Source organism: Perca flavescens, chromosome 21 (genome assembly GCF_004354835.1).
Source record: "Perca flavescens isolate YP-PL-M2 chromosome 21, PFLA_1.0, whole genome shotgun sequence".
Classification (NCBI taxonomy): Eukaryota; Metazoa; Chordata; class Actinopteri; order Perciformes; family Percidae; genus Perca; species Perca flavescens.
Genome location: NC_041351.1, coordinates 10199528 through 10212825, shown reverse-complemented (window position 1 = coordinate 10212825; position 13298 = coordinate 10199528). Strand labels below are relative to the sequence as shown.

The 13298-nt window shown below is 42.2% G+C and overlaps 1 protein-coding gene across 1 annotated transcript in view; it reads left to right on the top strand.

Annotated features, from left to right (window-relative positions):
- The window catches only part of nrxn1a (neurexin 1a), a 59008-nt gene extending 46773 nt beyond the window's left edge, over positions 1–12235 (top strand). Inside the window, exons 17-22 of the mRNA XM_028567491.1 lie at positions 171–352; positions 1122–1293; positions 2262–2351; positions 3471–3778; positions 8838–8916; positions 9600–12235. Of these exons, the coding sequence (XP_028423292.1) occupies positions 171–352; positions 1122–1293; positions 2262–2351; positions 3471–3778; positions 8838–8916; positions 9600–9901 (1133 nt within the window). The 3' untranslated portion in view covers positions 9902–12235. The remainder of the gene's footprint in view (positions 1–170; positions 353–1121; positions 1294–2261; positions 2352–3470; positions 3779–8837; positions 8917–9599) is intronic.
- The last annotated feature ends 1063 nt before the right edge of the window (positions 12236–13298 follow it).

Genomic DNA, 13298 nt, shown 5'->3' with positions numbered 1-13298 from the left:
GTGACATTTTAGAGCTTTTATTATTATTTTCCAATATGCCCCTTGTGTATTAAACATTTAGCAGAAATAGGCCAAGGCGCCCTCTGCAGTATGGAACCTCTGATGATAGATAACACTGTTTATGGCATATAGACATGCTTGCAATTAATTTTTTTATCTGTGTGGGCCAGCTGGGACCACTTATATATTTGGCCGTGATGGAGGTTTGGTGGTTTACACGTGGCCCCCTAATGAACGTCCCAGCACCAGGGCAGACCGGCTTGCCCTCGGGTTCAGCACCCAACAGAAACACGCCATTCTGCTCCGGGTGGACAGCGCGTCTGGTCTGGGAGATTACCTTCAGCTGCAAATAGTAAGTACAGTTATTTTACATATTGCTCTTCCAAGTATTAATTTAACCAAAGCATATACCAACTAGTCCCAGTAGCCACACTTGCATTTAGGGGGTTGTGCCCATTCACGTGCCATCAGGTAGTAGACAAGTGTGTCCTACGTCTGCAAAATGCCAACAGCCAGAACCCTGAATAGACAGTCATGCTAATACCGCATAGAGTGAGTGGTATCCCACAATTCACCACAGTCTCCCGTGTAACACCAGTACAGTAGTTGGTGGCGGCAATGCATGCAAACATGAAGCAGACATAAGTTTATGACATGTTGAATTCAATCTGAATATTATTATTCACGTCCAAACACTACACAATCATGGCAGAACCTGCACAGACCGCAAATGTGAATGTTTGGACAGACCTATTATCTTCTTTTAGAGATTGTTTTCATTTTCAAACTTGTAGTCTTCAGCCCAGATCGACGCTGACTCATTTGACATCACTTGGGGCAATTTATCAGATTTCTTGAAGCTCCATCTGGGGCTTTATATAACTTTTTTTCCCGTATGCAGTAGTACTCCGCAACACCTGTGAACAGATTTTGATGTTGAAAACGGTGGAGTTCCCCTATAACACAAAAACACAGGCACAAATTGAATTGAAACAACTCAAATTGTTAGGTATTAAATAACAAAGGACATAAAAACTAAAGAAAGAAATGATATCCTTGCCTTTTTTAAAACAATTACATTCCTCATGAAGCATTTCCATGTCTCTCATCCACCTCCTCAGGACAAAGGCAACATTAGAGTAGTGTTTAATGTTGGCACTGATGACATCAACATCGAGGAGAGCTCCAAGTTTGTCAACGATGGAAAGTACCACATAATTCGGTTCACCCGCAGCGGAGGCAATGCAACCCTCCAACTGGACGACCTGCCAGTCATAGAGCGCTATCCCTCAGGTAGGCCCTGCCCCGCCCACATAAGTCCAACCCTCCGACCCACCACAGCACTGCCTGTCCTGGGACAGAGCTAACTACACCTTAGTCCAAATCAACCCAGCTCCTGATTGGTGAATCAGTGTTCCTATCAATGTTTATATATTTAAACAATGAGGTTACTGAGAAAAATAATTGCAACTTTGTTTTATGTTATTGTGTTTGAAATGAAATATGTGTGATCTGATATGAAACATGACTTTTTAAACCATAAAAAGAGATAGTTATTACAATAGCTTGTATATTAGCCAGCTATGTCATGTTAGGCCTGTTAAATAGTGTTAAAGGTAATTTATGAAAATATTCAATTCAGGTGTCGGTTGTTTTTCTCACCATAAAAGAAAATAATAACAGTTGGTGCATTTTTGGACAAACAATAATTTAAAAACATGTCATCTTTTGAGTTAAATGTTTAACTAGAAAGTTAAAAATAAGAAAAAGAAAAAAGTGTATTTTGTTGAACATAGTTTTTGTTTTTATATTTGTTGGTTTTTATATTTAAAGTGGTAATCTTAGGTAGAAGTCTTTAACACAATGAGGTCCAGGCTATAGTTAGCTGATAGTTAAAATGCTAAATGCTAGTTGTTGTGAGGGTGTGTGTGAGGGTTCTTCCTGTATGTAACTCTAAACTCAGGCAGTCATATAGACAGTATGTGGCAGCTGTAACATTATTTCCCTGTGCTCTTGCAGATGTTAACCCCTGAAATGTCTCTTTAAATTAAACCCAATGAACAGAGAGTAAGAGTCCGCTCACTGGAACATAGTGAATTCAGCTCCTCTTCTCTTAGCACATCAAGCTTACCTTAACGCAGTGACATGCTAACAATGAGCAGACCATTACTTTCTTTTCATTGCTGTTCTTTTTGTATCCAGCTCCTGTACCACGTTTGGATGTGCGTAATTACTACTGTGTTTTCATCTTTAAATTAAAGGCAACATTGATAACGAGCGCCTGGCCATCGCCAGACAGCGAATCCCCTATCGGCTCGGTCGAGTAGTTGACGATTGGCTACTCGACAAAGGTAAAAACCCTGATTAAAATTCCTTAAAACTTTGAGCTTAAAAAATACAATTTGAATATACTATATTGTGCACCATCAACTAACATCTAAAAATAAATCCATAACTAAGTATTTAAAAGTTGGGCAGCTGTAGTGTGTAATACTGTGTAAACTGTAGTGCCTGTGAACATATCTTGTTAGTGTGTATCTGATAATATCAGGTTAAAGGGACGATGGAGAGATTTAAATGTGAATAAATCAGAAAATATAGATAACGAGTACTGATAAAAGATGCTTTATTAAGACTGGTAAATAATTGTGTTTATTATCAAATTGTAAACAATAAAGCATTTATTAAAGATTATATATTGAAAAACAATTCTGTAATCAAATTAAAGTACATGCAAAGTATTGTGACATGGAAGAATTATGTAAATTTGAGATGACTAATAGAGCAATGCTTGTTTGAAAAAATGTAAAAGTTTTCCTCCTAAACTTCAGCAGAGCTCCTTAAATTAGCCTCTAGTCCCTTTAACAGTGAGCAGTGCTAGAGCTTATAACCTGTGCATGCTTCATGGGGCTGTTACAACAGTTCTCCAGATCTCTGTCTGCCTGTCTGTTGCTCCTTCAAATACAATGCCGTGCCGCACAGCCATCACCATAGCAACCATCTGTCAGCCCCGTCTTCTCAGGACCCTCTGACTCCTCTCATCTGCTGCCTCTTCCTCCTCCTTCTGTTCTTTGTCTCTTCATCCTCCTCCTCCTCAACTTCTCTGTCTCTTTCCTCCCCCTTCTCTCCTCTTCTTCTTCTACTTCTTTTCTGTTTTCTGTTCCCACTTTTATCTCTCACAGTCTGAGCCCTCTCTACGGTTCTCCACGGCTTCGATTTGCTCTGCCATGCTTAATCTATCCCATCGTCTCACCATGGCTTGGGGGTGGTGGATTGTGTAATACTCAAACACTATTGTGTGTGTATGTATGCACGTATGTGACCACTGGTATGTATGTGTGTGTGACTGTATTTGCGTGTGTCTGTCCACCTTCCTTCCTGGTGTGCCTCTATGTGTTTGGTGTGTGTGTGTGTGTGTGTGTGTGTGTGTTTATGTGTGTGCGTGCATGTGTGCGTCTGTGTCCGTGTAGGTCGCCAACTGACCATCTTCAACAGCCAGACGACGGTGCGTGTTGGTGGAGGTGAGCGTGAAGGTATGTTCCAGGGCCAGCTGTCTGGACTCTACTACAATGGCCTCCGCATACTCAACATGGCCGCTGAGGGGCACCCCCACATCAGAGTGGAAGGAAGCGCACGACTGGTCGGCGACATGCCGTCCTCCTCCATCACCCCGCAGTCCAGTGCTGCAGCGGGAGGCAACCGCTCTGACTCCGCCCCCTCCACGAGTGACATCACAACCACCACGGCCACCAACAGGAAACAGGGGGCCACACAGCAGGTCAGAGCACCATCACATTTTTTCACAACTTGTATATAAAACTCATTAAACCCTGCTGTATGTGGTTATACAAAGATGTACTTGGATGTAATTCCTCAGATATCTTGTACATATTTGTCCTATTACCCCACTGCTATCATCCTTTGGTGTGACAATCTGTAATTAAAAAGTGTTAATTTGCTTTGATAAGTTTCTTTTCAAACTCAGTAAGGGGATTAGCAAACCCACTTATCAAGGACTAGAGGATAGGAAGATATCTCAGGAGGAGTGGGATGGTTTTAAACTCCACTCCAAGGCAAGGTGAGTTTATTTATATAGCACATTTTGTACATAAAGTTCAAAGTGTTTTACGTAATGTTAAGAAGACATTAAAAACACAAATCAGACTTATGGAAAGAAAGAAATCCAAACAAGAAGTAGTTCAGGATCTAAGCACAAGGTGGATAAATATGAATGCTCAATATTTAGATATCATATTAGGCTGATCAAAATCAGATTAACCAAATTAATCACTAATCTACTTATTAATGTAGTGATATGCAAGACACAACCAAACAATCAAACATAATAAGAAAAAACTGCTGTAAAATGAATTCAACCTTTCTCTGTGGCAGTTCCTTTTTTTCATTATGGTGAATGATTAATAGTATTTTATTTGCTCTGTAACATCATCTTTATCAAAAGTTGCATGCAAAACAGAAGGGAGCCAACAACATTTCATCAATTAAAGGCTCACGTACACATTTAATTTTTCTGCTGCAGCACATTCACATGAGTGGATTAGATGGCAAGTTCTCAACTAAGTGGTCCCTACCCTCTAAATTACATGGGGGGGGGAAATGTTTGTGTTAATGGGGGCTGTAATAGCTTTTCCATAATATGCGTCTAGTAAACTAATGCAAATGGGACTCTACAACAGAACACACATAACTGTTGTTTGAGGCATATTTATAGTGGATGTAACTTTGGAGTCAGTGCTAATGACAGAAGATACATTATCAGCGGGTACACCACAGACTATTCTGCTCTATTGTTCAGATCACTAGTGTGATGTTGTCAGGCTCTTTGTGGGCGTCTGTGTGTACTGCAGTTCTTCTTCTGTGTTATAAAACTGAGCCTGCCGCACTGAAAAAGATTTTTTTTCTTCTGAATGATACAAGTTGCCATGGAGATAGTGAGCCCCACTACCCGCTGCTTGCTTTCTCTCTCCCATCCAGACTCCCATAGAGAATAGCTCCTCTGTGTATAAACTGCCAGCTGTTTCAGACATAAATAATAGAACACAGAGAGCTGGGAGCTAAGCCTCAGGCATCAATAATGGATATGAGAGCTGGATGGATAGCGCTGCAGAGTGACAGCGTTGTCACAGGGGCTTGTTGTCACACTTCACCTCTCGATCTCTTCCTGTTTATGTGTTTTAAACAAACTATTCCTGCTCTTGTGATATGCTGATGTTAGTGCTAAAACTGGGATGCAGAGTTGTGCACTGGCCTCAATATCACTGTATGAGAACTAGGTCAGACCCCCTATATGCTCAATATGATGTAGTGTGTGTGTTTGCTTGTTTGTGTAAAGTCAAATCACTCCTGCTGGCCCCCAAACTCTGTTTGTGTGTGTTGGTCTTCTTTAAAAAGAATCTACAGCTTCTACATTGAGGCTGCCTAGTGTTGCCTGGCAACAAACCTGGCCTTAACCAGAGTGAACACAGAATGCACGCACACACACACACACACACACACACACACACACACACACACAACACTCAGGTGGATTGAGAACAATAGGCTTGAATTGCAGCACATTGCATAAGAGAAGGGGCAGTAAGAGATGTCTTCCAAAGGTGCTTCGGGTCACAGCAATTTATCGATTGAACACACACACATGCTTGGGTGTGTTTTGAAGTGGATCTGCCTAAGTCGCCCCATGGGTTCACTCTTGTCGTTCACGCTTGCCAGTACTTTGTGCAGTAAGAATGTGTTAAGGGCCTCCTTCTGTTTGTTGGTTAATTTTTCTTTTTTTTATGTTGAAAAGTAAAAGGATTAATAATGCATGACAGCTGAGAACCAGCGAGGAGAAAAGAGGGAGAGATTGTGTGAGAGTGTGTGAGAGTGTTTATGCTCGAGGCTGCTCTGAGTCACAGAGCTTGAGTTCTGGTTTGGATGTTTGGTGTCTATCTGTCTGTGTGTGTTTGTGTGTGTTCATGTGTATGTGTGTACCTGTGTTTGATGGGAAGACCGATAGAAGAAACCTGAGGCTCAGAGCGGCGCCCGATTGGCTACCAAGAATCAGCTGACCCAGACACTTCCACAAGCCCTCTGAACATCTATCTCTCATTCGCTCACATCCTCCCTCCCTGTCTTTTCTTCTTTGCTCTCTCTCCATCTTTTTCTCCCTCCTGCTTTTCTTCTGCTCGCTATCCATCTTCTGGAGATACTTTCTCCCTCCCTCACTCACTTTTCTCTTTTACTCTCCTTTGCTCTCTCTCCCTCCATAGCTTTTCATATTTACCCGTCACTCCCCCTCCCCCCTTCTCTCCTCTCTCCCTCCCTCCCTCCATCTCTCGCTCCAGTGATAGGCTGTTAATGCAGGCGGTGTATGAGTCTATCTCACCATCTGCAGTAGTGGAGCTAGCTTCTCTCCTCTCTCGCCAGGATCTCTCCATCAGTCTGCCAACTTCAGCCTGATTTGTTGTACGCTTGTGTGCCTGTGTAGATGTGTCTATAATAGAAATAGAGCAATGGAGCGTGTTTGGTTATTATAGAGCTTGTGTATGCACATGTGTGTTTGATTTCCAGTTGTGAAAGTATCAGCCAAGCTGTTGAATCTTCTGCTAGAGTGTGTAAGGACAGAGTGCAGCTACAATGTGTGAACTAGGCAGTCAGGGAGGCATGGACGGTCGCTGGCACTGTTCGGCTGCTCAGGTAGAGATTTTGCTCTTTCAGCATGCAGGTATCATTCTCTTCATGCTCTCTCACTTCCTATCTCTTTCCTCCTGTGTCTCTTTTTTTCCCCATCTATTGTTGTGCATCTGTGTCCATCATTATGTCAGCATGCTCTATTGATAGACGATGAAAAGATGGGGACAAAGAGGGAGGCACAGAAGAAGGGTGAAATGGAGGGGCGGAGGTTTCCCTTTAGCACATCTTCTAGAAACTTCGGTGGTTTATTGATGTGATAAGTCGTGTTTGGCATGTCTCTAGTTTTCCTTGTGTTCATTGTCTCCCATGTGATAGGTGGATCAATAGTCCAATCGAAACCTTGCCGGTTGAATGGGGTGGTCAGCTGATGGGGGAATGTCACAGATCAGAGGAGGGGCCTTTGTTAAATGTACTTGTCTGCTTTTGTTTTTAGCTGAAATCAGGATTCAAAACAGGTTTCTGTGGAGGACACATAGGTGTCTTTGGATCAATAATCAAGCATGGTGGCTTGACATTGATTAGTGACAGACAGGGGTGATGTGTTTCCTACTGGCTGATTGGTTCTTGTGCTATTTGGATCCTGGCAAAGGCACAAAGGTTTATTGACTGGCTAGATTCCAGAGGCTAAGCTCACCCTAGCAGCATTTGACAGCCCAGTGGGCAGAACTGATTGGAAAGGCAGTGGAGGAAAGAGACAGAGTCAAGCATCAATAACCTAATATATGTTTCAGGCCAAACTAAACCACAGTAGACTTGTCAGGACCAAGACCACACCATACAAAGCCAGTGCGTGCTTTTTCAGATGAATAAACTCAGTGGTTGCTTCTCTAACCTTATGTAATATATGTTCTTACAAAGACAAGGAGGCAAGGAAATAGAGAAACCAAAGACAGAGAAAAGCGTAATGAATTTTGGTTTGAAATACTGCCTGTATGTTTTAGGTAAGAGATAATCGACCACTTACTACTTTGGTTCAGATTCTGTTCTGGTGTCTAGTTGTAATCTGCCTCAAGAGCTCTGCCGCTCTCTCCTTTATTCTGTGGGTTACTAAGATCTACTGCAATGCATCACAATCCAATTTTAATTTAATGCTGGCACTGAGCGCCCAGTGTGGTTAAAAACACACACACACACACACACATTCACATTTCTCATACCGAAGTGTCAAGGCAGGCGATGTATAACAGTAATTCATGAATATGCGAAGCACATTAGCACGGTGCTAAGTAAAGACCACAGCACTTTGAAGTCTTTCTGCTCATATATACATCTTCTTTTCTCTTTCTTTTTTCCCAATTCCCCTAAAATTCCTTTTATTCATCCATATATCTTTAACTCTTCCCCCCTCTCCTCATACTCTGGCTGGAATGGCAAATCAATGCACAGGTCCCCACTGAGGGTGCACACTCCTTTTTTTATTCCCCATCATTTTTAACAGCCTGAACTTAGAGTTGCCATGGCAACAGCAGGAGCAAGGATGGAGAGTAAAAAGGGCGCCTTTTCAATAGAGAGGGAGCGAGGCTCGGAGAATGAGCGGTTGTTGAGATATTACTTGGTTGATATAGGTTAGAGGTTCAGTGTAAGTGGGTTATTGACATGGTGCTTATGGAGAGGTGTTAAATAAAGGAGATTTAAATGAGCCATTAAGTGCTTAGCTGGAATATTGAATAATGAAAACTGGGGGGTTTTATTCCTCTCTTTGGCTTCACACTGTGCATTCTCCAACACTTATCAACACAAGCCAAATCAGATGGAGAAAGCAGAACAAAGGGAAGCAGGGAGGTGCGGAAAATAGAAAGGCCATAGGAGAGAAAAGAGAGGGAGGGTCAAGAGAGTAGGAGATGATAACTGACTGTCCCCTTGTGGTTTTAAACAGAATTCTATGTTTCTCTCCTCCCTCCTCCTTTCTTCTTCCCTCCTTGGTACTCAAGTTTTGGCCACCTGCCATTGCTGGGGGCCGTAACAAGCAAAAGTGTTTGTGGCAAACTGGATAACGGGTGGGCGATGGATTGGTGCTGTGTGCTCACACATGTAGAAAATAAACCGAAGGGGTGTGGGCACAGGCTGTAAGTGGATAAAGGGTTTGTTTGTATGTACGTGTGTTAATATTCTTACTTTTTTTCTGGATCCTCTCTCCGTAGTCGGTAGACGACCTGCTGGTGGCGTCAGCTGAGTGTCCCAGCGATGATGAAGACATTGACCCCTGTGACCCCAGTTCAGGTGAGACTATCCACACAAATACACAGATCACACTGCCACTTTTTTTTCCCTGCACATTCACTGTCGCTCAGCTCTTTCCTGCCGCTTGGTCGCTCGCCGCGATGAATTTTTCATTTCCACTTAGGTTTTGCCTCCGGGCATTACCTAACACTCTCCATCCACTCCCCCTATATTCATCTCCATCCCTTACTTTGCTTTCACCCTCTAACCTCACCTTTCCTTATCTCATTTTATCCATCTTTTCTTTTTTTAGCAGTTTCTTTTCTTTTTTCCCTTTATCTTTCCTTTCCTTCTTTTCCCCTCCACACTGTATATCACGGCACTGCAGCCCTCACTGCCTGTGCATGTCATAAAGTGTCAAATGTATGTAATAAAACTGATATAATGTGCACCTGTGCTCTGGCCCTCCTCTCAACACAGTAATGCAATCTGTTTACACATTATGTGATAATATGCAAACAGCTTTGGCTCTAAGCTGCAGATTTCCCTTGCCATCATGTAGCATTATGCAAAATGCATGTCAAATAATTCATCATGATGATGCATTGTATCTTCTTGCTCCGGCCCTCCACCCAACACCTTGACGTGTAATACAAATTAATAATGTGTGCAATTAACTGTAATGTAACATCACATACCTCCCCTCTCTCCCTCCCCTCCTCCCCTCTTCCCTTCTTATACAGCCCGCCCTCCCCTGCCAGAGGTTAAGGTGTTCCCAGGTCCATCTGAGGTGGTTCGGGAGAGCAGCAGCACTACAGGTATGGTGGTGGGCATCGTGGCGGCTGCAGCCCTCTGCATTCTCATCCTCCTCTATGCCATGTACAAGTACCGCAACCGCGACGAGGGTTCCTACCACGTGGATGAGAGCCGCAACTACATCAGCAACTCAGCCACACAGCCCAACGGCAGCGCCAAGGACAAGCCGCTGGGGATCGCCAAGATCTCCAAGAACAAGAAGAACAAAGACAAGGAGTACTACGTCTGAGGCGGAAGACGTCCGACACACAGACATATACGCATACACCTTTATATATAACGGTATATGTACATAAAGATATATTCTCAACAAACAAAAAAAAGCACACATACACACCGACATAGACATGCTGATGTTAATGTTTACTCTCCAATAATCACATCTGCACACATGCTGGCAGGCACAAACATATACACATTCAAGCACACATACATTTAAGCACAAACATACACACACACACACTCATACAGACTGGCCCAAGGGTGTGGACCCTTATTGTACAGTATTTACCAATGAGAAAAGCCTCTGAAAGAGGCTTGTTTTAAGAACATAAAAACCATTCCAAATGATTTAAAAAAGCACCAGTTCAACTCCCAGTTAAGAACAATTTTGGGGCCAGCCAGATAAAAAGACCAGTCACTCCCCTGCCACAGTAGGACCTCTCCTGTTGGACTTGGAGAGGTCAAGGAAGACTTTTAAGTGAAGCACATGGCAGACTGAGTGTGTTGAGCGAAAGGGCAGAGCACCAGAACAAAGATGATGTAAAAGCACCAAGACAAGCACTAAGTGTCTCTCCCAAGTTTCTTGGCATTCCTCCCCTTTAGCAGACGGGACTTGATGAAGCACTGAGGATGCTGAAGAAACAAGCACACTGACAGTCCAAGTCTAACCCCAAGCAACATGACAGGGAATCAAGGTGTAGCAATAGAGACAGTAAATTACGAGTTAATAGGCAGAGGCAGGGCTGGTGCCGTGAATATAATGGATAGGCTGTGGTGCTGCTGTTTTATGGCACCCTCTAAATCACAAAGGTGGAATCAACGGAAAACGGAGAGATTTTTCCTGGACAGGATACTTGAGACTTCAGATGCTACCTACGGACACCAGTCGTGCATGACTGCGGTGTCATCACACACATACATACAGCACACATGCACACACAGAAAATATAAACAATCTATACCTGCAGACATACACATACCTGCAATGCTAAAGACCGACCATATCTTCATATCTGACACTGAAGACTATAAAAGAAGACAATGGTGAAAATGACAATGACCATTATGATAATTGTTATGGCAATGATAATGATGAACATGAAGAACATTTGGGCAGTATAGACTTTTTGGGGAAGGGAGGGGGGGGGTCTTATTGCACGTGAATTATCTTACTCCGTGTGATTTATACCGCATTGAAATTCCAGAGGTTACACCGTGATGCACCACCATCATAAACTTACCACCTTGGCTTGAAGTATTTCTAAATACACACTTCAAATGGTTTTCAGTCTGTGGGATTCAACCATGATTTAATCTCTGAATCGACTCTCAGTTCAAATCCTTATTGACAAAGTGTGACCATCTCGAGTGTGCTGCATGCCTGAGTCTCTGAACTGTGCTGTGAAGTGGTTGCGTGTCCCACTAAGTCCAGAGGTGGTAGGTTTGTTTGTGGGAGGAGGGAGGGTGTTGTTGTGCAACGCCTGGATGTGTGCGGCCACCAAAGGCCACGTCCTGTTTTTTAGCCTGATGTCTTATAGGCCACTCCCACTATACCTGCTCTAACCAACCACCTTTTTTTTAGCAAAAAAACAGCCGAGGAAAAGAATCAAAAACAGAACAAAGTAAATGTTACCATGTGTTGCTAATAGATAGAAAAGTCCAGTTCATGATGCCATTGACTCTATGAAAACCTGAGTTGCTTTGATTTCATTGCTCTCCATTTCTCTCTTTCTCTTTGTGTCCTTTTGTCTTCATGCTATTGGTTGACTGTTTATTATTAATATTCATGACATGAACAATACAGGGCAGATAGATGGGTTTCCGATGTGCTACCGTATAATTATCTGTTTATGGACTTTTGCAGTGTCTGAGCCCTCAACAGCTCAAGAATTGTAGCTCCATGATATATCACTACAAACAGTGCCATGACATGAACAAGCCCCTCCTGATCTTGCAAGCAACATAATGAACCAGTCGGATGCATGCAAAATGACCAGGGCGAGAACGGACATGAAAACGACTGTGTGAGATTTGAAAGTTAAATGTCAAAATTAACTTAACATATTTCCTTATTCTTTCTTTCCTCAACTGGCCTTGACCTCCTTTTCCTCCCTTCTCATTTTCCCCTTGTTTTGTAAGTTTCCCACTCTGCCCTCCCAGTTCCTCCGTGTCTATCGCTTTCTTTCCCCTCTATCTCTGTTCTGTTGCCATCTGAAACAAAGGAGGTGTCTCAACCAATGGGATTCTACATCTAGGTGTTCATTAACCATGTTTATTTTCTATATGTACAATTTTTCTACAGTATTTACTTTTATTTTTATTGTTACGGTTCTTTGATGAACATAAAGTGGAAATTTATTATGAAAAATAGTTTTGAAGATTAATGAGTAAATAAAATATTACCCAAGTGAGCCTGGAGTGCATTTGTGTGTTGGTTTTAGCTCCCATCTGCCTGCAGACAGAAATACTGTGTCTGTCTCACATTGGCCATGAGAGGATAATTGATTCATTTTGTTTAAGTACGGCAGTGTGGGTAGCTATGTCATGGTTGTTATGCTTATTATTATAAACAGAGACAAATTTATCTTATATAGTATTAGTCCCTGTTTAGATAAGCATGTGAAAACCAATGTCTTTATAAAATATAAAAATTTAATAAAATTGAGGAAACAAAAATCCCATCTGTTGCATGTTTGCTATTATGCACATTAGCGTACAATATAGTAAAAAATAAATAAAAAACTAACTTTGTAGTATAAATATAATTCCAAATTTTGTGCTTTCTTGGGTTCCATTAAAGTTTCAAATAATTTGTAGATTAATCAATGATGAAAATAATCATTAGATGTAGCCCTACCATGGAAAGAACTAAGCTAGCCGGCTGTAGCTGTATATTTAACGGCTATACATGAGAGTGGTGTTGATCTTCACATCTAACTCTGCCGGAAAGCAAATCAGTGTATTTCCCAAAATGTGGCACTATGTGCTTCTAACAAATTATCTACATGTTGCAGATTCCCACATTCGTCTTCCCTTTCACCTCTTGCTTTATTAAAGTAAGGAAAGTAACACCTTTTCTTCCAAGTCCCACTGTGTCTAACTGGGACAACAGACACACATAAATGCCCCCTCGCACACACCACACAAGGCTTTGAAGTATGAATGTGCAGTGAGCGGTATAAGTCTCTGCAGAGTTGCTGTTTGCTGGATGAAAGATCTCTGAGACTGCAGGGTTGAGCTTGCGTCCTCAGGTGAGAGAAGCTACAAGGACCTGCTTTTTCAATAAACACCCAAGTCTGGCTGTCTTGTTCTCTCACTTGTTTGTCTTTTCCTTTTTTTTCATCTTTTGCTGAAGAGTCTGTGCTCAACAAAAGGCTTGTTGGCCGAAGCCATCTGCCTCTGTG